The sequence below is a fragment of the Pseudochaenichthys georgianus genome, chromosome 14, assembly GCF_902827115.2.
Source record: "Pseudochaenichthys georgianus chromosome 14, fPseGeo1.2, whole genome shotgun sequence".
Taxonomy (NCBI): domain Eukaryota; kingdom Metazoa; phylum Chordata; class Actinopteri; order Perciformes; family Channichthyidae; genus Pseudochaenichthys; species Pseudochaenichthys georgianus.
In genome coordinates, this window is record NC_047516.1 from 20,768,538 (window position 1) to 20,792,733 (window position 24,196).

General features: G+C 41.9%; 1 protein-coding gene across 1 annotated transcript in view; it reads right to left on the bottom strand.

Annotated features, from left to right (window-relative positions):
• Positions 1 to 9,581: 9,581 nt before the first annotated feature.
• mtnr1bb (melatonin receptor 1Bb) overlaps positions 9,582 to 24,196 on the bottom strand; it is a 69,507-nt gene continuing 54,892 nt past the window's right edge. Inside the window, exons 2-4 of the mRNA XM_034099830.2 lie at positions 19,621 to 19,739; positions 16,990 to 17,334; positions 9,582 to 12,440 (exon numbers count right to left, since the gene is read on the bottom strand). Of these exons, the coding sequence (XP_033955721.1) occupies positions 12,018 to 12,440; positions 16,990 to 17,334; positions 19,621 to 19,739 (887 nt within the window). The 3' untranslated portion in view covers positions 9,582 to 12,017. The remainder of the gene's footprint in view (positions 12,441 to 16,989; positions 17,335 to 19,620; positions 19,740 to 24,196) is intronic.

Genomic DNA, 24,196 nt, shown 5'->3' on the forward strand with positions numbered 1-24,196 from the left:
TAAACATTTCATGAACTGCTCTTTAAAATGGTTCATGAGCATTTTAAGAATGTTGGTTCATGAACATGACAAGTGAACATATAATGAGTTGTTCATGAATGTTTCATGAGTGCTCATGAACAGCTCATAAAGTCATGAACTCCATCTCGCAGGGGTATAGCCTTTCACTCTGCAAATTGCTTACCTCACTCCCACCCCTAGCATTTTTTTCACCTACTAAGGGCAGCAATCAATTCCTTCCTTTCAAACTATCTTTCCATCTCCTACCCGTATAAGAGAAGAGTCTTCAAGTGCAAGGCAGCTGGGTGTATGGACATGAGGGAGTTCAAACTTCAAAGTGTGCACCACTCATTGGTAAAAGCTCCAATTCTGAGCCTTAAGAGAGAACCACTACTACAGGAAGCTCAGTCAAATCACCCTCAAGACATCCTAATATAAAATAAGAAATGAGTTCCAAGTGATGTATTCAAAAAGAAAACCTTGCAAACACTTTGTCAGGAATGAAATATAAAACAATATTTGAAGGGAGAGCCACACATCGAGTATGATACATCAATTTTATTTTCCGTAAAGAACTGTACATGTAATGCATATCTTTTTACACACGGTTCACTTTGATGAGGTTCAGTGTCACAACCGAGTCGTGTTGAATTCTTAAGATCCATTACATTCCACAGATTTCCCTTTGGTTTCTCTGAACATCCTCTCGTCCTGCACCTGTTAGTGAATTATTCTCAAGGAGATTCACCTCATTAAAACAACATAAGACAAAAGCATGCACATTCGCACAGCATCTGGAAAACAAGACACAACAATGTCAATCCCACATTTCAAAATGTTCCAAAAAGACACATTTTTAATTTTTTTGTTTTCAATCTGGTGGCTCGTTTAAAACTGAAAACAAAACATTGTGAAGCAGGAATTATTGTCTAACATTCCTTAAATAATTCAAACTATGGGCAACCAGAGCTCCTTCATCACAGTGTAAATGTTTATCAGATAAAAATGATTTGTGCTTTGCAAACATTTTAAAAGCTGTTCCATGTTTGTATTAATGGTTTAAATCAATTGGCTTCCTATCTGTAAACTCCAGGCATAAACAGCCTCTGTTTCTGTGGTTCGTCATTTCATTTCCCGTGACAGTAAACTGTAAGCACATTCAATTACCAGTATGTTCCCAAGGCGTGTCATTTTATTTTCATCCAAGTGAGCGGACGTACCTTGCTCCTAATTAGATCAGCAGTGCACCCTTTTCTGCCTTAAGCTTTGAGCTGATGTTGTCCTGCTGTTGCATAACCATGTGTGACACAAAAATAAAACTGGCTACCGTATAATGAGTATCTCAAATTGAAAACGAAAGATAGAGAACATTGAGGTTTAAGAACTTGTACTCTGAATGTCCCATGAAGCTCAGAGTTGATTATGTCTTACAGTATACCTGCTTATGAAGAATAGTAGACATCTACAGATCAAGATACAATGTTGTATTTCTGATCATACCAAAGCTTTAGTCACTGATGAGGTTTCTATAATTTGGGAATATGTTGTGACATATGGCTTGCAATTTTAAACTGTATCCATAACAAATAAAATGAAGCGACTGTGTTAATAGCAGCTGGCAAATACAAGCTACTTCATATGCATCATTTCCCTCATGTTACTTTTTCTCCATAAGATCATATGGTAGAAAAGCTAATGTCTGAAACATCTGTATTCAGACATTTGTGAAATGTCTATGTGAAGCACTTTGGACTGCACTTGTTGTATGAAAGGTGCTATACAAATAAAGATTATTATCAGGAAATGTCAAACCTGCTTCTATAATGTGCACATATTTTAGGGATGGTGACATGAACGCCAACAGCATATTGCAGAAAGAGTGTGTTTGAGCACAGCACTCAAAATGACTAATACTAGCGTTAGCTTTCATCTTTCAATGAGAAACAGTGATAACCTCCACTGCCCATTTCTGTTTAAAGACACTTGTATGCGTTAGTAATATACAGAATATGTTTCTTTTTCAAATCAAACCAAAAATCTGCTTTAATTCACAGTTTTTTTCAGAACCTAAAATGTTTGGCCTTAGTTACAATCACTACCACTGTGCTGCGGCATCTCTCCTGAAAATGTGAAGCTCACCACATAGTCAGGCATGTATTAATTTACCAGAGAATAAAAGTATGTGTTATTAACTTCAGCTACATTAAAAGGTAGAAGGTAAGAAATACATCCAACTACTAAATACTGTTATTTGACCTTTTTGTTTTTGATAAGCATTGTAATGCCACTTTATTTCACATTGAAAACCATATTCCTCCTAGGATTTGGCACACTAAATCATTACCTTTATATTCCACATTAAAGTTGAATGAGAAATGTAAAAACTCAAGCTGTGAAGTTCAAACATGGTTTGTGGATCTATCCTTCAAGCTGTCGAGCATGGCGTCATTTTTCGGTCGCACGGTGAAAAAAACCCAAAGTAAGGGTGCAGACGGTGAGCATAGGGAACATAAAGGAACATAGTTGCATAATGTGGATGTAGGGTAAAAAAGTAAAAGAGAGAGAGATAATGTTTGTTCTTCTGTTTCGGCAATTGAGTCTCTTGCCTGAGGCATGCATGTGAGCTTCAGCACAATGCTGAAGAGAAAACTCGGCTGAATCCAAATATCTCTCAGAGGGGCGTGGGGAGTGGCTCCTTATTTTCATCTAAAGTAACAGACAGAGGGTGTTTCTCAATGTCGAGGAGTCTAATCATGGCGGCGCGCACAGTCGCAGCGGCTCGTAGCTCTTACTTTCTGTGCTTTCTATGTGTGTTTTCGTCCGTATGTCAACTAGCCAATGTTACGGTTAGCAGTGCGAATCCTATGTACAGCCGCAGGGACCTACTTACGATAGGATTACAGTGCAATGTGGCGATAACAAGTGCATTTTCGCACTCCCACAATATACCGGAAGAGATAGCCAGGACACCGGGCTCTCCGTGGATTGTTGTCGGCTCCACCAGGCATCGGAGGCGGAGGAGGAGCAGGAAGCAGAAGCGGGGTTGCCGGTCCGGTCAACTGGCTAAGCTAAGGAGACAACCTCACAAACCACCGCTACCCAGCATCTTTCTCACGAACGCCAGATCCATCCTCAACAAAATGGATGAACTAAACCTACAGATGTCTGAAAATAAATACGTACAAGATTGTTGCATCCTGATCATAACGGAGACATGGCTACACCCACTTATCCCAGACGGAGCCATTGAGCTAGCGGGGCGAAGAGCATACCGCTGGGACAGAAACATCGACTCTGGTAAAAGCAGAGGAGGGGGGTTATGCATTTACGTAAATAACAACTGGTGCAAGGATGCCATAATCATGGACAGTCATTGCTCTTCAGACCTGGAGTACTTGACGGTGAAATGCAGGCCTTTTTACCTCCCTCGTGAGTTTACCGTTGTCATAGTAACAGCTGTCTACATACCACCAGATGCTAATGCTAAAATAGCGCTAGGCTACCTGCACAGTGCTATCAATTCACAACAAAGCACATATCCCGAAGCCGCCCATATCATAGCTGGTGATTTCAACCATGCAGACTTGAAGACAGTTCTCCCAAAGTTTGTACAACACATAAAATGTGCTACCAGGGGTAAAAACACATTGGATAAGGCCTACTCAAACATTAAGAAGGGATTTAAGTCTGTACCACTACCACATCTAGGGCAGTCAGATCACCTGTCCATCCTTTTAACCCCAGCATACACCACTGTCAGGAGGAAAACTCAACCCACCACAAAGACTGTTAAAACATGGCCTGAAGGAGCTTCCTCGCAGCTACAGGATTGCTTCGAAAGGACTAACTGGGATATTTTTGAGGTTCAGGACTTGGAGGAGTACGCATCAACTGTACTCTGCTATATACAGAACTGTGTGAATAATGTGACTGTTGAAAAACGTATTCAGATATACCCCAACCAGAAGCCCTGGATGACGAAGGAGGTCAGAGCTCTCCTCAAGGGCCGAAACATCGCCTTCAGGTCTGGTGATAGTGCTCAATACAGTGCAGCTAGAGCCAACCTGAAGAGAGGCATCAGGGATGCCAAAGTAGCCTACAAGAGGAAGATTGAGGACCACTTCACCAACAACGATCCACGGCGGGTGTGGCAAGGTATACAGCACATCACCAACTACAAGAACAATAACAGCACAACGGTTGACGGGGACGCCTCACTGGCAGAGGAACTTAATTGTTTCTTTGCTCGTTTTGAGGTCAATGCAGTAGAGACGGACACAACAACCTCACCAGCATCCAACAGTCACACCCTCACGGTGCAGGAGCATGATGTGAGGTGTGTGCTCAGAGCGGTGAACCCGAAGAAAGCTGCAGGCCCTGATGGCGTGACGGGAAGGGTGTTGAAGGAGTGTGCAGACCAACTTACGGAGGTCTTCACAAAGATCTTCAACCTGTCACTCTCCAAATCCATCATCCCTTCATGCCTGAAATCTGCCACAATCATCCCTCTGCCGAAAAAAAACAAAATCTCCAGCCTCAACGTCTACCGTCCGGTAGCACTCACACCGCTCATCATGAAGTGTTTCGAGAGGCTGGTCCTGCAGCACATCAAAACCATTCTCCCACCCACCTTCGACCCAAATCAGTTTGCGTATAGAGCAAATAGGTCTACAGAGGATGCCATCGCCACTGTCCTTCACAGTGCACTGTCCCACCTTGAACACCAGGGGAGCTATGTGAGGATGCTCTTTGTTGATTACAGTTCTGCCTTTAATACAGTCATCCCGGGAAGATTGGTTTCCAAGCTATCTGACCTAGGATTTTCCCCAAACATCTGCCAATGGATTAAGGACTTCCTAACTAACCGCCCCCAGACAGTGAGAATAGGCCCTCACCTCTCCTCCACCCTCACACTCAGCACCGGTTCACCACAAGGCTGTGTGCTGAGCCCCATGCTCTACTCCCTGTACACCTATGACTGTGCCCCCACTCACCCCACCAACACCATCGTCAAGTTCGCGGACGACACAACCGTGGTTGGACTGATCACAAGAGGAGATGAGTCAGCCTACAGGGATGAAATCCAGAGACTGGCAGTGTGGTGTTCAGATAATAACCTTGTTCTGAACTCCATCAAAACAAAAGAACTCATTATAGACTTCAGGAAAAACAGCACAACACCAGATCCACTGTACATCAACGGCAACTGTGTGGAAAGGGTTCCCACCTTCAGGTTCCTCGGCACACACATTGCTGAAGATCTATCCTGGTCTATCAACACCACAACATCTGTGAAAAAGGCCCAGCAGCGACTCCACTTCCTGAGGATCCTCAGGAAAAACAACCTGGAGGAGAAGCTTCTGGTGTCTTTCTACCGCTGCTCCATAGAGAGTGTGCTGGCATATTGCCTAACCACGTGGTGTGCCAGCTGCTCAGAAAAGGACAGGAAAGCCCTTCAGAGGGTCATCAACACAGCCCAGAAGGTCATCGGCTGCTCACTGCCTTCTCTGGAGGAACTCTTCAGCCAACGTTGCCTCAACAGAGCAGGCAAAATAATTGCAGACTCTTCACACCCTGGACACTTCCTGTTTGCTCTTCTGCCCTCCGGTAGACGCTACAGGTCAATTCAATCAAGGACAAACCGAATGAAAAACAGTTTTTACCCCAGAGCCATACGAGAACTGAACACCGTCAAACGCTGAACTGAACAGTTACAACTTCCAACTGCACTACTTTTTAATAGTTGTATTAACCTATGAACTGATCGACATCAGAGATGCAAAATATCATCCCTGTGTTGTTTTTTTATATTGTAAACTGTATTTAAATAATGTGCGGGCATGTATGGATGTGTGAGCATGTTTAATGTGTATACGTTTATATAGATGTGGAAATGTGGAAATGCACTGCGAGGATTGCTTTTTTTTAAATTTCGTTGTACCTGGTGCGATGACAATAAAGGAATTCTATTCTATTCTAAAGGTTTCCCCCCACAGTAACTCAACTCATTGTATGTACAGTACAACTAACCCTTTTTAACTATGCGTATTTCTTTGGTTTGAATGTTTAAAAGTCATGTAAAACATTCCTCTTTTTTAGTTTTTGTTAAAAGTCACCTATTATGCAAAATCCACTTTTTCATGTATTTTCTACATAAACATGTTTGATGTCCCCTCTGTGGAAAGAGACTCTGGAAGTTTCAGGAACAAAGATTCTCTCTCTTTTTGTCCTGATCCATTTATATAACAACCTGTCTGAAAATGAGCTGATTAGATTTTGGCCACTTTATGATGTCATAACGATGTGTTGGCTTGTGTAACCATTAGCCAATCACCAACCAAGGTAACCCCCCCCCCCCCACCACCTTATCACCTGAATCTCCTCCTAGAGCACCATTGTGTTCTTTGTAACCAAATATCTCTCAGAGGGGCGTGGGGAGTGGCTCCTTATTTTCATCTAAAGTAACAGACAGAGGGTGTTTCTCAATGTCGAGGAGGCTTGCTTGGTAGCACATGTACCTCCGAGTCAGTTGCTTCAGAAGCGAGGCAAGAATCCTTCCTAGCATCGGAAAATGAAGAATTGTGGAAGAGGGTAACAGGTGTGCAGGTGTGCGTCATATGCGAGGCCCCGCCTTAAATGGAACCCGACTTCCACCAAAGATTTGGAAATTGGTCCATGTGCAAAGCATTGTGGGGATTTTAAGACTGCGGAGTCTACACATGTGCAGCCTCGAAATTTCCCGCAACGAAGGACGCCGGCCTCAGTAGCATTCCAAGTATCCTGGACATTGGAACAGTCCTTCGGCGGCACTCGATGACGTAGTATCCTTGAAATAGTGGCTCTGGAGCAGCCTTCCTCGACATTGAGAAACACCCAGAGAATCAGCCCTTTTGAAACAGGGCTGAAACAGAGGGGATTATGGGATGCTGCAATGATCTGTTTGGTATTTGGAGCCAAAACGGAGACTTGTTTTGTGTATATCTGAGACCTATAATATATTGATGAAAAACAGTATGATAGGGCAGGAGTTCTCAAACTTTTTTCAATAATGTACCCCCTTTGAAAAAGAAATGCAGCCAAGTACCCTCTGATCAGCGCAGGAACAATGTGTTAGGGATGACAAGCCTATAAAGACGTACAGTACAGCGCTGCACCATCAGTGTCTGATTTATTAAAACAACAACATGTAACTGAGAAACACTTAAATGCTACGTTTCAAATGTTTACAATCCATCACTAAATTCATGGCAAACCCATTTTAACATCATGCAATAACACTGAGACGACATTAGTTGCATTGAACTGATCTTTTTAATAAGTTGTACTTACAATGTAGTGAAACATGGGCTTGTGCTTCACTGAGCACCTTTGTCATGCTGACAGGGAGGCTAACTGCAGTTATTACACTTAGTGTTTTGAAATATGTGTAACTCTGTTCATATAAAACCCACACTGCTCAAACTTCCTTACTTTTCCTAAAATTGGTTTATATATTTATTTTGAGGCGTGGGGAATGAAGAGAAAAAGATATATGAGCATTTTATGAGCATGGGATTTTGACCCCTCATATAAACATATGCATGATAGAGTGCCGCAGTGACGCGTCCTAAAACCCGGAAGTAAGCTGCGCATGGGTTCCCTCAACAAAAAAGCAATGAGATTTCTCCATAGAATTTTGGTATATAGCTGAAAATAAGGTCTGTGGTTGAGACACATTTAAGAGACGGATCACGTTTTGTTCAGTCGGATAATCTCCACATGTCTACCCTACTTTTATAATTTTCGAATCATAAATGTAATCGATAGATTTATGATTGTGGCACTATGTTGCGCTATACTTTGCGGCCACACGCCGTTTCCAAGCAACGCTTATTGTTTAGTTGTCCTTTGATAAGCAGGCAGTCATATGATTAACTAGAACTAGCTAGATCTGATAGATTTGGACATAAACGCGAGTGAAGTATAACTGGACTCGAGCGAGAGATCAGATCAGCTGCTGCTGACGGAGAACACGCAGCTCTGCATGATCACAGCTCCGTCGCTGTGACGGACCGGTGAGCGGACCAAAATACACTAAGAGTTAGACCTAACACACTTAGCTAGTTTATCTACTCTGGAACTAGCTAAACTAGTTATACATATATGTATTTTTTACTGTCGGGTCACTTATTACAGGTTCAGCGAGCTGCACGAGACTGACTGTCAGGAGAGGGAGAGCACCCCGTTTATTGTTCCCATTTTATTATTCAGCGTTACTGTAAGCCTTTGAATAAAGTAGTTCATCTACTATTAGCAGTTTGTGTAAATGCATTACTTATGTTGTTTTCCATTAACATAAAATAAATCTCAGGTACCCCCTGCAGTACTCCAACGTACCCATAGGGGTCAGCGTACCCCCATTTGAAAACCACTGTGATAGGAGACCTTTAAGTTTTGCTTTAAACGGGGCTACCCGCTGCAATGGAAATGCGCCATAACATACCTTATTCTGACTCCTAGCACTACTTCTGGTCCTCCGTCGCTTCACACTTGCAGAGGGCGATTTCTCAACTGGCCGAACTGGTGTCCTGGTCGGAGATGACACCAGAAAGACCGATGGCACTGCATCTCCATTAAGTAATGGTTGTTTAATAAATCCCATTTTATGTTTATCATAATAAATGTTCGCTGCATACATGCGCCTGTGGATCTTTCGGTTCGGGCCGAGCACATTTCGCTAGCCACTGCCTCCGAACGTACTTCCTACGCTTACCTTTTGGCAATAGATGGAACCGAGCATTCCGTGGATTGTTCCTATCCGTATTGTGGCAATGTTTAGCGATACAATGAGGCATATTTCTATAGAATTGAGAGAGTAACGAGAGTAAACAACATGAACATCAATTTGTCCTCGACACCAAAGGCATAGTTTACGTCACTTCCGGTAAAATGGCGCCGCCCACAGGGTTGATGTTATTTCGGTAATTAATCAGTTTAAAATCACTGATAACGTCATCGGATTAAAAAAAAAAAAAAAGACTGGCAGAGACTGGTCTGTTTTATCGGATGATAATTATTTAAAAATGCGTGTCATGAGCATTCCCTCCCTTTAAGCTCTTTCTACACTGCAGTAACCTGGACACAACTCACACTTCCCGAGTGACCTTCTCACCTTTCCTTATGAGGACAGCATTGTGTCGCCATAGAGTTAACTAAATCTTTATAATTATCTCATTCTTATATCTTTAGCAAATACTCTATATGTACCCTTGCCCTCCTCTGCACCGCAAGGGTCAAATAGGTGCTTCCAAATATTCATATTTTTCTTTCAATTCAAACTCTCCATGTGTTACCATTGTTGATCTATGGCTTTGCACATGTGTACCCTGTATAAGAACACACAGACGTGTTATCATTTCAAATGTGAAAAATTCAACCCCAAGCATTTTTATTATTGTGAGGAACTTCATTTGTTTGTTTTTTTAAATGTATATGATATTTGTATATATTTTTTGTAGGTTCTAATGAAAGTAATATACTTATGATTCAATTATAAAAAAGTATTATTCAGACTATAATTTGCAATTATAAGTTGATTTAATCAAGCCACACTGGAATACAAATGTTTGTGGTAAAGCAACGTACATTCCCATTAAGCAAGAGGTTGTTTTTGAAGCACTTTGCAGTTGAAAAAGAGAGCATTAAACGGTAATACACTGTTAATCTGTTAGGTTATTGAGCTTCAGACACATATATTACAATTCCAAAGACATCTCCATGACAATATACCACAGTTAAATACCACACTGACAGTAATACAAATTTGAAATGTCAGTAAAAAAAAAAACGGTGTTGCACGACAACATGTTCAGTAGGCACCCTGAGATGGAAATACAGATATGAGCAGTAACTTCTCAACAATTTACATCTTTCAGCGCACTGTTCAGTTGAGAGGCAATGCATGTCACTCTTCTGTCAGTTTATTTACAACCAAGTGACAGTACAACTCCACAATACATCCCTAGCTGTGCTCTTTTTGTTGTTTTTTCCACGTTAAAAGCATCAAAATGTGGCCGTGATGAACAAGGTTTGTTTTATTAACTACGAAAACACATTACCTATGAAATGAAAAGCTAAAATGTTGCATAAGTACTTCAGAATAAAGACAAATAATTTATCACATTCTGCATACAGCATGATGCAGTAGCCAGAGCGACCTCCTTTATAACTCGCTGCACATTCAGTAAATGTTTTTACCAGCTTTCCTTTTTCAAGGTGCTGGAGCTTTTCAAACAAAGAAGGCAGGAGATCATCCTGAACTTGCTGTGTATTTCAGTCCTTTAGTGTGCCTGATGTGCAGCATCATTTCACACTGAATCAGTCAAATAAATAAATATAGTAAGGTGAAGGACTATTTTCCACTGGATATGAGTTTTAGTTACAACTGATGTTGAATCAGGACCACTTTGTTTCAAATTGCATAGCAAAGTGTTCTTGTGCACATACTAAAATGCATGCTGTAGTAGGCCTACTTGGCTATTCATGGGAATAGTTCTACGATGTTGTTAATATGTTGCCATCAGTGTATGGAGTTGAGCTCTCGCTGTGTAAAGACAGCACTGTGGGTTTTCTACAGTGCGGAAAGAAGTACTAACTGTATGTGATACTACAAAGCGTATTAGCATTAAAATAAACTTAAAGCCCTTCATTAAAAATACCTAATAAATCAATTTCAGCACAGTACTTGAGGAAATGTACTTTCATACCACCACTGATATTCTCTAAATTAAATAGTAAATGAATAGGTTAAGACTGAATATATATGTATTGTATATTCCTTTGTTCTAATAGCCCTATCTTCACAGTTGTGTAGTTTTTATCACAATTTATTCTTTTTTAAATATTTGTATTTATTGTGTAACGCTACAAGCTACATGTGGCTTTAACTACACATGATGAAATATGTTGAGATGTTTTTGTGCTCTTTATAAACTCATATTGCACTGATATAGCAGAACATTAGACAATTAGGAGTCAATATAATGTAATTGTGACTTATTGTAATATTTTGGGGGAAAAACATTAGAGAAATTAATTTATTGTAATATCAAATGAAGCCTTCAGGGAAAAAGATGGGTATTCTTTTCCGAATTTTTTTTGACACATACAAAAATACTACGAGGTGAGTATTTACATGCAGCTCCCAGTTACATTTCATTAAATGGTACATTTTAATTTTCAAACCAAAGCAGTTGTGCAGTATTTGTAGAAGCAATTGATACAGCAGCAGCAGATATGTGGGTTTCCTCCACATTTGTTTTGGAACTGAAAACTAAAAACAGCCATGTTAATTGGCACATCTTATATTGTGTGGTTCTAGCTTTGTGCATGACTTGTTGCTAATTTCCTGAATTATGTTTTATGTTCATTACTAACTTTGTGTTTTTCATTTATTTCAGTGCAAAAACGTTACATTACGGTCACCACATCATACTGATTATGTACACAAAGACATCATCTCCTCTTCTACAACTCTAGCATTCATTTGAGGCAAGTTATTTGAGGCTTTTGAAGTTACTAAACAGTAGTACATGTTTACCAGTGGTTACCCCGGGTCCACACCAGCAGACAATAAAGGATGTTACATATTTGTGAATTATTAATGTACCATTCATATTGTTTTGAGGTGTACGAGTACAATGAAACTGCAATGCTTGGCTCTATTCAACCAGGACAAAGCAGCATCTTTAAAATGTTTCATCTGTTAATACTTTGTTGTGGAAACTCAACCCTGTTTCGCACTTTAGCAAAGTTGTTGAGTGAAATGCAAAAATAAATCATTACATGATTCTCCAATACTTTTGATGATTGAAACACTTTTTGACAAGTTACCCTGCACTTTATTCTGATCAATGTAATTTAACTGAAACTAAGCTACGGTATGTATGTCAGTTTCATCTGTGACACTTTAGCTGCACCACTGACTGGATGTCACATAAAAACAGGATTACCATTTAACAGGCTCATAGATTTAGATGTCATTCTTTGTTTGACCGATCTCTGACAGAGTCGTTGTTGTTGATCGGTTGAGGCGGCGACTGCTTGCTCCTCACGCTCCTGCCTTCCGTGGCGCCTCGCGAAGTCTCTGTCACAAAGAGCCGAACCACCCAGTTTGACGTGACAATGCGTTTGTACTCGTTCCTGAAATTCCGGTTGAGTAAGCCATAGATGATGGCATTCAGACAACTGTTAAAGTAGGCCATGAAGTAGCTGACCACAAAAAGCCATTCTGGGATCCGGGGAACCACACGAGACGGATCGATGGCCACCGCCAAGCCAATCAGGTTAAGTGGAGCCCAGCAGATGGCAAACAGCACGAAGACCACAAACATGGTGATGAAATTCCGCACGTCACTCGGTCTGATGCGAGGACTCTCCTCTGATTTCACTCTGCGTCGCACCTGGTGAAAACATACAAGATAGGAATTGGACTGTTAATGAAAGGCTACCATTCTCTGTCTCTCTTTGTTACAGTCATACAAAAATACTGTCTTGAACTCAAACAGATACGCTGCTATGGACAATGTTGCACTAATGTACATTTCCCAAAGATATTGAACTGACTGTTTGTATATTGATTGTTGTGCTTTTATGTATGTCTTAATGTGTCATGTGTCTGTTGATTGTGTACATAAAGGTATATACACATTTTGCTACATATCTTTATATATATTTGTATTTTTGTATTCGGGATTGTGGGAAACGGTATTTCGATCCCTCTGTCTGTACACACAAACTGAAAGATTGACAATAAAGTTGACTTTGACTTTGAGATATTACTCCAGAGGTCTGCCAAATCTAATCTATGTGCTTCTCAATCATGATATCCCAGCTAATCACTTTGCTCAACTCCTGTTATATGGCATTAAGGATGTCTATGATGGTATGATTAATTTTGTTCAGTATTTACTCAAACAGTAGAGGGTCAATAATTAAAGGTCAACATTTTAAACCTGGGAGCAGGCCCGGTTCTACGGGGGTGCATAAGGGTGCATTGCACCCTCAGTTGAGTCGTTATGCACCCTTAATTAATAATAATAATAATAATAGTAATAATAAGAAGAAGAATATTAAGAAGAAGAATTTAGTTGAAATAAAATAAATTGGAATTGTGGTTAAATAACATTGCTGCATTTATTTGGTCAATTTAAACTAGGGATGCACGATAATTATTAGATATTAGGAATTATGACGTCATCCCGTTAAACCCGATAACAGTATTAATAGCCCCGATAATATACAATATATTTTTTGGGTAAAAAAAAAGAAAAAATACTGCGGTGTGGGTGGATTGGGATGAGGCGTGCTTGTTTTTCACTCGGCTCCTCCCGTTTTGCCAGTACTGTGGTATTAGTGGTTTAGGAAGAGGGGAGTTCTTCACAAATCCAGCGCTCCCTAATACTTCGACCTGATCAGTCACCTGAAACATCGCCATCGCTACGATGGTGTGTTAAAAGCGTACGAAGACAATAATACAATAGAAAGTGTGTGTATGTGTGTGTGTGTGTGTGTGTGTCTGCACGCGCGCGTTGGAGCTATGTGCAACTCAAGGCATATGCTCGAACCGGAGCTGCCTGGACGCTGCAATCATGTTGCTGAGTGTGCTGACTTTTCGTACAATGTCCCACTGTCTGGCTTCCTGCATAAAGTCAAGTGCTCGGCGCAGTTGTGGCGAAATGTCGCTCCTCTGTTTTCATTTAAACAGCTCCTTATATCCGTTAGCGCAGCTAGCTAGCACCAGATGCTAACAACAACAATGCACGTAAGGTCTCTCTCTCGCTCGCTCGGACCACACATACACACACCCTCCCGGTCCTCCAGATCGCCAGTCGGTGCCTGCCGGTGAGCGTGGAAGTGTGGTCTGCCACAAGCGGGCAGCAGGAGCGGCGCTGTCAGCATCAGCTTGTAGATGGTATTTTAAACTCGATGCGCTCTGAAACTACGGGGCGGCCAAGGTAAAAAAAATACACATGCGTTAATCGCGTTAAAATAATTAGTGGCGTAATTTTTTTTTTTATTATCGGTATCGGTCTTGAGAAGCAGGAAGTTATCGGTATCGGTTTCAAAAAACCAATATCGTGCATCCCTAATTTAAACGGTAAGTAACGTTATTATGTCAGGTGCGTGTGACCTGTGCCGCTGCGCGTTCGTCATCTGCAAGGTTCTTACAAAGCTATCAGTGTCAGTGATGGACATCAGAAAATGGTTAAAACAACCAGCCCTTATCGCCAGCAGTAACACTGCATCTACTGCAGGTAATAACAGTTCAGATCATGGGGACATTACGTTACCCGCGGCCACTGTCGTGGATAGTGCTGCGTACCTGGACTCACATTCAGGTTCAGGTCCGGACTCAAGTCCAGAGGTTCAGGTTCAGGTCCGGACTTATAAGTCCGGACCTGAACCCATGTCTTGTGTCAAGTTGTGTGAGTAACTAAAGTGAACTTATTGTGAGCTAATTATCAATTGAAAATTAACAATAATCAACTCAAATTCAAACTCGTCAGGTTTATTGTGCTCCCTTCCAACTTGTGTCTACATTTCTCTACAAAGTATAAATGTAAAAAAAACACTTTTTGCCACTTAGTCTACAAATGACTTATGACAGCAACTACAGTGAACTACTACAAAGTTCAAACATTTATTTCATTTACCAAACTAAAGTAACCGAACAGTCCCTGAGCTGACTGAGCCTAAATCCCTAAAACGTTGCTGAAAGGTAGAGTGTAGAGTAGACTATACGCATTACACTGTTAAACACCTACTATACAGTATACACTGTAGTGACTGAACAATCAGAGTGTACTGTACTGTCTGTACACCATGTATTTTCTGTGTACAGTATACTGTTAGAAATTAAAATCAATTTTGAATTAAATACACTATTTAATTTAAATCAGTTTTATTCTGAAAAAACCGGAAGTTCACACTATTTACTAAATACTTTTATTCTGAAAAGTATTCACTTCCGGTTAGCATTAGCATGTGGCGAAATGCTACGTTTTCAAACCGTGAATCGAAGGTGAAATGACATGTGATGTTGTACACTGAGCACACTGGGATTAGCACTCATTTATTGACGCTGAATAACGTTTATCAGGGAATGTTTAAATAACCACAGACACCAGAATATACGTAAGTGCTAGTTTTTTTGCGAGTCCAAGTACCGGTTCCCGACGTTCCGGTTTTAACCGGACTTGAAACGAAACTTTTTACAAGTCCAGTACCGGTTCGGCTTGCCGGTACGCAGCACTAGTCGTGGACAATAACGCCCGACTCGCCGGCTTTGCCCGCCTCGCCCACGGAGGCGGAGCAGCCGCAGCGGTCTTCGTTGCCCCAAACACCGCCACCCCTCAGCGGCCCGCATGTGCCAGAGGACCTCGGTAAAACAGAGCCTGCCCAGGTATATTTAAAAAAGTGCCTTATAAAAATAGCACTTTACCACTGCACCCTCTCTCTCAGATGCACCCTGAGTCATTTTGTTCTGGAACCGGGCCTGCCTGGGAGTGACCACCGTATTTGACTATGGCTGCGGCCACACGAGGACGAAGACGGCTAAACGCATAGGATTAACGCAAACGCAATCGCAAACAAGCTTCCGTCCACACGCAATAGTTATCCGGATAGTGTCTGCCCACACGAGACCGCTCCGTTTAGCTCCAACCGCTGGAGAAGCTGCAGTACATATGCAGGAGCCTGTACGTGGCGCTGTAACTTCCTCCACAAAAGCAGCGAAGAAGCATGGTTGTCATGGTTGCCCTTCTGTTTATTCTCCGCGGTGGGGGCCGAGGGAACCGGGCAGAGTTTTTCGCCAGTTAACGTATATTAAAGTTTAAATCTTCCGACAAAATTATAAAAGTGCTGGTCAAAGGTCTTCTTTGTTATTTATTGAGCTTTAAAATAAATGAATAACGACTCTATATATTATAATAATAAAATACACGGAGCCTCTCTTTTTCCTCCCTCTCTTTGGACAGCGTCAGTGTCTGTCTCATGCAGCAGCTGATCCAGTAATGAGTGACCCGGCCGACAGTAAAAATAAACATATTTATAACTAGTTTAGGTAGTTTGAGAGGTAATTAAAATAGCTAAGGGTGATGATCTGACTTGAAGTGTGTGTTTTGCTGCAGCGGGAGGAACTGCAGGTGAGCAGAGCTGCGTGTCTCCGTCCTGTCAGATTACACTTCACTCGCGTTTAGGTCCATATGGAGAGAAAGATAAATAATCTGAATTCAGTGTGCAGTTTACTTTGACGCGGGGGTGAGCAGCAGAGGTGGAGAGAGGCGGGGCTATTGCCTCATCATTATCAGAAAATGATCGTATAGGGCGTACACACGGAGCCGTTGGACCCCCCAGAGCGTTGCGTATGCCTTTCTATCCACTTTGGGACCCGTTATTGTTTCCTCAGTCGTTTAGTGCCGTATTCAGTCGTCCTCGTGTGGCCGAACGGTCTATATGACACTAAACAGTAACGCAAACGACCGTTTTAGTCCTCGTGTGGCCGCAGCCTATGTTTCAGTCCAATTTGGAACTGAAACCTTGTATCATTGTTTGGCCCAAGGGTGTGTTTTCTTACACCTGTTTGATTCAAGGCTTTTATTGTCATTTGTACATAGCTACAGTGTAGATATGTCAATGAAAATCTTACAGTGTGTACACAATACAACAGATAAGTAGTGCAAGTAAATACAATTATAATAGAATAGAAATAGTGCAAGAAGGGTCTATATACAAGTAATTGGAATATGATATATTAGATAAATAATGTGTGAGTTGCAAACAGATTAATTGTATGGATGTTCTTTCAAAGTTCAGGTGTTTAACAGTCTTAAGGCCTCTGGAATGAAACTGTCCCTGAGTGTGTTGGTTTTAGACCTGATATTGAAACCATAAAACGTTCTATCTGGGTGCAAAGACACGAATAACCACAGAGAGAAGCATTAGACTGACCTGAATCACAAGTACCCAGATGCGTAGATAACAGAATGTAACCACTGCAATGGGAACCAAGAAGTGAACCACCACCACGGCCACTGTGTAGGAGCTGCTGACATTCTGGTCGAAGGTGCAGGAGTAAACCCTCGGGTCGTAGCGCAGGGAGCCGACGAACAAGTTTGGGATTATGGCCACGACTGTGAGAACCCAAATTAAGGCAACACACAGCAGAGTGTTGCGATAGCTGTACAGCCGACTGTAGGAGAATGAGTGACAGATGTAGCAGTATCTGTTCACTGCAATCCCAGTGATGTTGAAAATGGAGCCAATGACACTCAGCCCCATAACGAACCCGCTGACCTGGAAAGAGAGAAAGGTGTCAGTGTATAAGGCAGTGGTGTCCAAACTGTGTGTTATAGTGAGTGTTAAGAAGCCCAATTTTCAAATAAATTCAGTCAATTAAAGTTGAAAACATTTTCTAACAAATCTAAGAAAAAAGCCCAATAACACATTTACATGACAACCTTGAAATATACCCTTCATATTTATTGTTTTTACACTGAACAAAAATATAAACGCAAAACACTTTTGTTTTTGCTCTCATTTTTCATGAGATGAACTCAAAGATCTAAAACATTTTAGGGCTAGGGTTAGGGTTAGGGTAATGTTGTGAATCGAGTGGCCCATGGTGGTGGTGGGCAGGGATCACCAACTACATTTGTCCAAGGGCCGAAATGTAACCAATAGACACTATCGCGGGCCAGCGATTTTTATATAGCCCAGAATTTTATAAATAGTATTCATATTACTTTTGGAATACTTTCTTTTTCCATAACAGATGGGTATGTTTTGGTGCACAGGAGACACTTATTTTACTGTTTTCATGGCTTATCAAGAACTCAAACACAACATCTTGGTGTCATTCTGGACAGCTCTCTCATCTGCACCCCACATAAAAAACATCACCCGGACTGCATTCTTTGTACTGTCTTAAAACCTTTCCTTGGAATATGTTATGAATTGTAAGGTGTCCTTGGGTGCTTTGAAAGGCGCCCCTAAATAGAATGAATTATCATTATTATTTATTATCTGAAACGATGTAACAACTTTTAAAACTTGTTTCAGTCACTTGCCCCATGCATTCAGCAGCAGCAGGCCATTCACTTTGATTTGATCCCGTTATAAATGTCATCATTTCGACAATAAAGAAATGCTAAATAAACGCACATTTTATCTAACCATCTCCGTTTCTAACTTTCAATATATTTTAAAAGAGATCTCTCTCGCTCATCTGCGTGCGGGGGCGGAGCCTCACAGACACCCTGGCGCTGCATCTCTCTCTCACTCACATACATGCTGCAGCGCTGTGCAGTGTGCACACAGTTCTGCCGGTAATGAATATTACATTTTGTGAGGAAACTTTTCCACCAATAATTCCAATAAGTATTCCAAAATGTATTCACTTCAGGTTTACGAAAGTAACTGTAATCAGATTACTCATTTTTCAAATGTAACGCCAGCTGAATACAGTTAGCCTACTTGATTTGTGTATTCTGATTACGTAATGCCGTTATGTATTCCGTTACAACCCAACCCTGCTTCTAGGCTACTGTCCCGCAGCTCCAGCATCTCTGTTGGACTCTGTCGCAGCGGGGCTACTGCTGTGGTGCGGAGCGCATTAACCAGACTCTTCACAACGAAGGATCACTTCTTCTTCAGGGGAGGGAAGGTTTCGCAGTAGGCAGTCTACTGTCCCGCAGCTGCTGCCTCTCTGTTGGACTCCGGTACTGCACCTTACTCACGAGACGTTGTAAACAAAGAAATGGGTGGAGGGCGAACGCAGTAAACACTCCGCCAACGCCACAGTCACCCCCGTCGTGCGGGCCGGATGAGAATGTCTGATGGGCCGGGTGTGGCCCGCGGGCCGCCAGTTGGTGGTCACTGGGTTATGGTATGGGCAGGCGTATGTTATGGACGACGAACAAAGGCCACTCGATTCACAACATTACCCTAACCCTCACACCTATACTGACTGGTTTTCGGACCCCCCCAGATCCCCCCAATAAAGCAAAAATGCACGTTTCAGAGTGGCCTTTTATTGTGGCCAGCCTAAGGCACACCTGTGCAATAATCATGCTGTCTAATCAGCATCTTGATATGCCACATCTGTGAGGTGGGATGGATTATCTCGGCAAATGAGAAGTGCTCACTATCACATATTTTTTCAGATTTGTGAACAATATTTGAGATAAATGGTTATTTTGTGTATATAGAAAATGTTTTAGATCTTTGAGTTCATCTCATGAAAAATGGGAGCAAAAACAAAAGTGTTGCGTTTATATTTTTGTTCAGTGTATAAGCAACCTGAAGCTTGGATGAGCTGCTAACAAAATAAATAAAACCCTATGGAGAGCTGGGATGTACAGCATTTTCAGGCATCAAGAATTATTTACCTTCATTGGATTGATTTGTCCAACTTTTAACTGAACTTATGAGGCGATATACCTCTAGTGAGCGTCCCAGACCTTCGTATATATATTTCTGTATGTGGCCCTCGTGAAAAAGGATTTGGACACCGCTGGTATAAGGTTTACTTGCTTTGTATTGGTAGTGAATGGAAACATGCTGATACTAATGTGATCTTACCATGCATTGTGTGTTCCCCACTGACCATCCATCGTGGAAGAGAGCATAGAGAACCATGGGGTAGGGGTAGAAAGCTACCACAAGGTCGGCAAAGGCCAAACTCACCACGAACACATTACCTGGAGAGGAAGACACAGAGAAGCAGTCTCTTAAGTACATTCAAAGTAACCTTCTCCCTGATTGTGAGATGAGTCGTGCGCTTCATTACGCAGGCGACACCATAATCAGGCTGTTCCTTTAATTCCGCTCTAATGGCTTCACGCCTCATCTTCTCATCTCAACACATTGATTTGCCTCCTGATAGAATGTGTAAGTGGCACACTTTTGATGAATTAACATTTAAGTGCTCACATATGCGCATGTAAAACAGCTTCGACATGTTTTGCAATGACATGCTGTTTGTGTTGGGATGTCAGAATCCATATAGTACCCATATACTGTACTCTATAATACAGTTGTATACATTTATAGCTTAAAGCTTGCATTTGTTCCAGAAAGCTATACTTTTTATTAGGCTGGAATGAGTTGTGGACTATGATTTATGTTCTTTGTATTGTATAAATGTGTTGTTGTGTTGATTCATAAGTTAAAAATAAGGTATTTTTATTGACTGTTCACACCATCGTCGACTGCTGGCTCCTCACTCCTTTGTTTGGCTGAGAGAGCTAACAGCTAACGAAACAACACATTTATATCACAGCTCTGTTAAAAAAAGAAACAGTTAACAAGAAGTGTTACTCAGTAAACTGCAATGAAGATGATCTGCGATCCACTGAGTGTTCCAGTTCCCGTGTTGTTTTTCCTCGTTCGCCCATCTTCACACCTGCTCTGTATCAGCCTCGTTAGTCCTTCCCTGCTCCCACAGCACTGCCTAATTTCCTCATTCCTCTCACCTGGGCTTCTCCATCTTTCCATCTGCACTTCATCCCCTCGTCAAGTTGTTTGTAGAAGTCCTGTTGTTTTTGTTCCCTCTCGGTTTAGCTTCGTGACATTAGGTTTTGCCTTGTTCACCACCCAAACCTTCACTTTATCTTCTAAGCTTTTGGTAGTGTTAACTTTACTGAGATGTAAAGTTAATGTCACCAGAAAGCAAACAGAATTCATTTATACAGCAACCTGTATAATGCTTCACAATCAAATCTAATCAAGTGCATACAAAAATCTGAAAAACGGAATATTGATGGTACCTGACTAAACACAAATTAAAACATAGCATACCACTTTCTATCTAAATGCCTGTTTGATCAGCTGGGTTTCTTTGGTCAACAGAGTCTGAATACCTTCTTTCTATAGTCTGTACACTATCCCAATGCTTAGGTTCTGCCGACTGGAAAGCAGGCTCTCCCCAAGTCTTTAAATGTGTGATACATTTAAAAAACCCTAAGTAGAGGATCTTGGAGCACAGCTTATGCAGAAAGTCCATGGTATACTGTAGAGCCTGGTTATGTTCATTTATTAGTATCAAAAACGATAATAAACAAAGAATCCTACACACCAAGAAGCACAAATATTAAACATTCATTATAAATAAAGTATACCACATGTAAGGCAGATGAATCAACTTCAATCAGGATAACTGGAAGGGAAAAATCATTAAATTAAACATTTAAATTGCACTCAGGATACATGTTGTATTAGATAATGCAGCTATGTTATTCCCTGTGCCCCTGCTTGGAATAACATGCTGCATAATGAGGGGAAACTCTCAAGGGACCTGCATTGAAAGAAAAGAAGTAAGGGGGTTAAAAAACAGGAATGGCCTTTATAATTAAATGAAAAAAACGGGTCTATCATTGCTTACAGAGAGGGAGAGAGGGCCATCCACCCTTAGCGAAGGGCTTACAGTGATGAGTGTTATAATTATCAGAGCATCAAAGGGCTTGAGAGTGGCAGCTGAAGCATCCATGTCGAAAATATCCCCATAATAAGACTGATAAGACATGTGTCTCTATCAGTAAGCACCCATATTTAAAAATGAAATACAATATGGGGCGAAGCCTGCGAGCTAGTTCAGGCAGTCAACTCGAACAACACGTGGTGCGTCTCGTCCCTCTTACAACCAACCAAACACATTGTCCTTAACTTGCCGCTCTATTTAAGCTGCCAGGTCTTCCTGCCTCTGCCTCGCTAATGCTGCTGCCACTGCTGTGTTTCATGTTGCTGCTGCTCGCCTGCCCCACCACCACCCCAGCTTCCACCCCAGCTTCCACCCCAGCATCCACCTTTAGGCTCGTGGGAGAGTTATCTAATCATCACTCAATGTTCTATGTACATCTGTGGAGTGATGAGACCCGAGCCTAGACGCCAAACTTAAACTATATGCTGCTTCTAATAAACATATTAAGAAACACGTGAGTTGTCTGACTGAAATGACCATGATTAAATGTGTGTATGCGAGGGGTTATGGCAAATGCAGCATATAATTTTCAATTACAGCCCGATGAGACTTAAAAAACTAATAGTGTTCCTTCTTTCCAGTGTTTTCCATTATTAAAAGGACTGTGGGCCATGGGGAAAGAACAAAAGAAGATTCTCATTTAAGGGTTCCTTTAACACGTTAAACGGATAACTTGTTGGTCTGGATTGTTCATTATCAAATGCTTTGTGTGTGTGGGCTTGTGTTTCATTTCAATCACTGCATTATGCAATGAAGGTAGACGCACATAAATCACGGTTAAGACAGTTTGTGTTTGAGTTCAACCTTGAGGCTACAGCCTTATTTAACAAAATGATTGCGACTACTTTTCTTCTAGTTATTTTAAAAGGCTTGCTAGTTCATTTTTGCAGCATTTTTTATAAACTTGCTTTTATGCGTTTCGACCACAAAAAGATGCATTTATGTGATGATTTAATTAAAGGTCCCATGTCATGGACATTTCTACTGATCATAATTCCATTGTTGAGGTATACTAAAATACATTTATATTGTGCAATTTTCCAAACTCACAGTGCATGGTTTCTCATACAGCATCTCTGTATAGTATGTGTATTCACTCTCTGTCCTAAACGGCTTGTTGGAGCTCCTCCCTTTGAGCCCAGTGGCCGTCTGCGAGACAGCGAGACACAGCGAAACCCAGCCCGAACACACACACACGCACGCAGCCTGGCTGGGAGTTTGTGTGTGTGTGTGCCCAGGCTGAGTTCCGCGGTGTCTCGCTGTCTCGCCGATCCCACACCATGTGAGCCAGCTCACAGTGTCCCGCTCCTCGCAGCAGCCAGCCTCGCAACGTCCCGCAGAGTGTGTGTGTGTGTGTGAGGAAGTCCGCTGATTGGTCCAAACGTAACGGCTCCGCGCACTATACCCGAAATACGTCACTATACCCAAGAAGTGGAAACACAATGGAAAAAGAGAAATTCCCAACGAGGCGTTCTGGGGCAGCATAGACAGGTATTTTCTGTGTTAGAGTTTTACTCGCTACAGGGTGTACTTTGAGGGTTTGTGACTCTGCAGACTGTTTACATGCATATAAAGCTACATAACACACAAGGGGACGGGTAATAACAGGAAAAGCATGACATGGGACCTTTAAGACTAACTGATAACATTTTGTATCACTAACCTCTCTGTAAACCCGCTCCACACATCTGATCACTTCTTCATTTCATTCTCTCTACCCCTTTCCAAACATAACAAACTAATCTCTTCTCATCCTGCACCTGTCCGCCGTAACCTCCTTTCTCTCTCCCCCTCTACCTTTGCCTCATCGGTGCTCTCAGCCCTCCCTTCCTCTGACTCGTTCCAACTCCTACCTCCAAACTCTGCTGCAGAAACTCTCCTCTCTACTCTCTCATCCTCTCTGGACTCTCTCTGTCCTCTCACATCTCGGCAGGCTCGTCAGTCCCCTCCTGCTCCCTGGCTAAATGACGCACTGCATGCTAATAGAACCGTCCTTAGGGCAGCAGAGCGGAGACGGTGGAAATCCAAACACCGCGACGACCTCCAAACCTATCAGGCTCTCCTCTCCTCTTTCTCTGCTTCGATCTCTCAGGCAAAAAGCACTTTCTTTCAAGATAAGATCCAATCTTCCTATTCCAATCCCAAAAAAATATTTTGCATCTTCTCCACCCTCCTGGACCCCCCCAAAGCCCCTCCCCCCTCCTCACTTCTGTCAAGCGACTTTGTTAACCACTTTGAAAAAAGGTTGATGATATTCGCTCTTCTTTTTCTGACTAACCTCTACTCACCGCTGGGTCACCAGACCCTCCTTCCACCCGCACACTAACCTCCTTTTCCCCTCTCTCGCCAACTGAGGTTCTTACCCTCATTACCTCTGCCCGCCCTACCACCTGTCCTCTGGACCCTATTCCTTCAAACCTCCTTCAGACTATCGCTCCTGATATTCTACCGTTTCTCACCCATTTCATCAACACTTCTCTAACTTCTGGTCACTTTCCAAACAGTCTCAAGGAGGCAAGAGTAAACCCTCTCCTAAAGAAACCCACTCTCAACCCGTCTGATGTTATAAACTACAGGCCTGTCTCTCTCCTCCCGTTCCTGTCTAAAACACTTGAACGTGCTGTCTTTAAACAACTCTCCTGCTATCTCCATCAGAACAACCTTCTGGATCCGCACCAG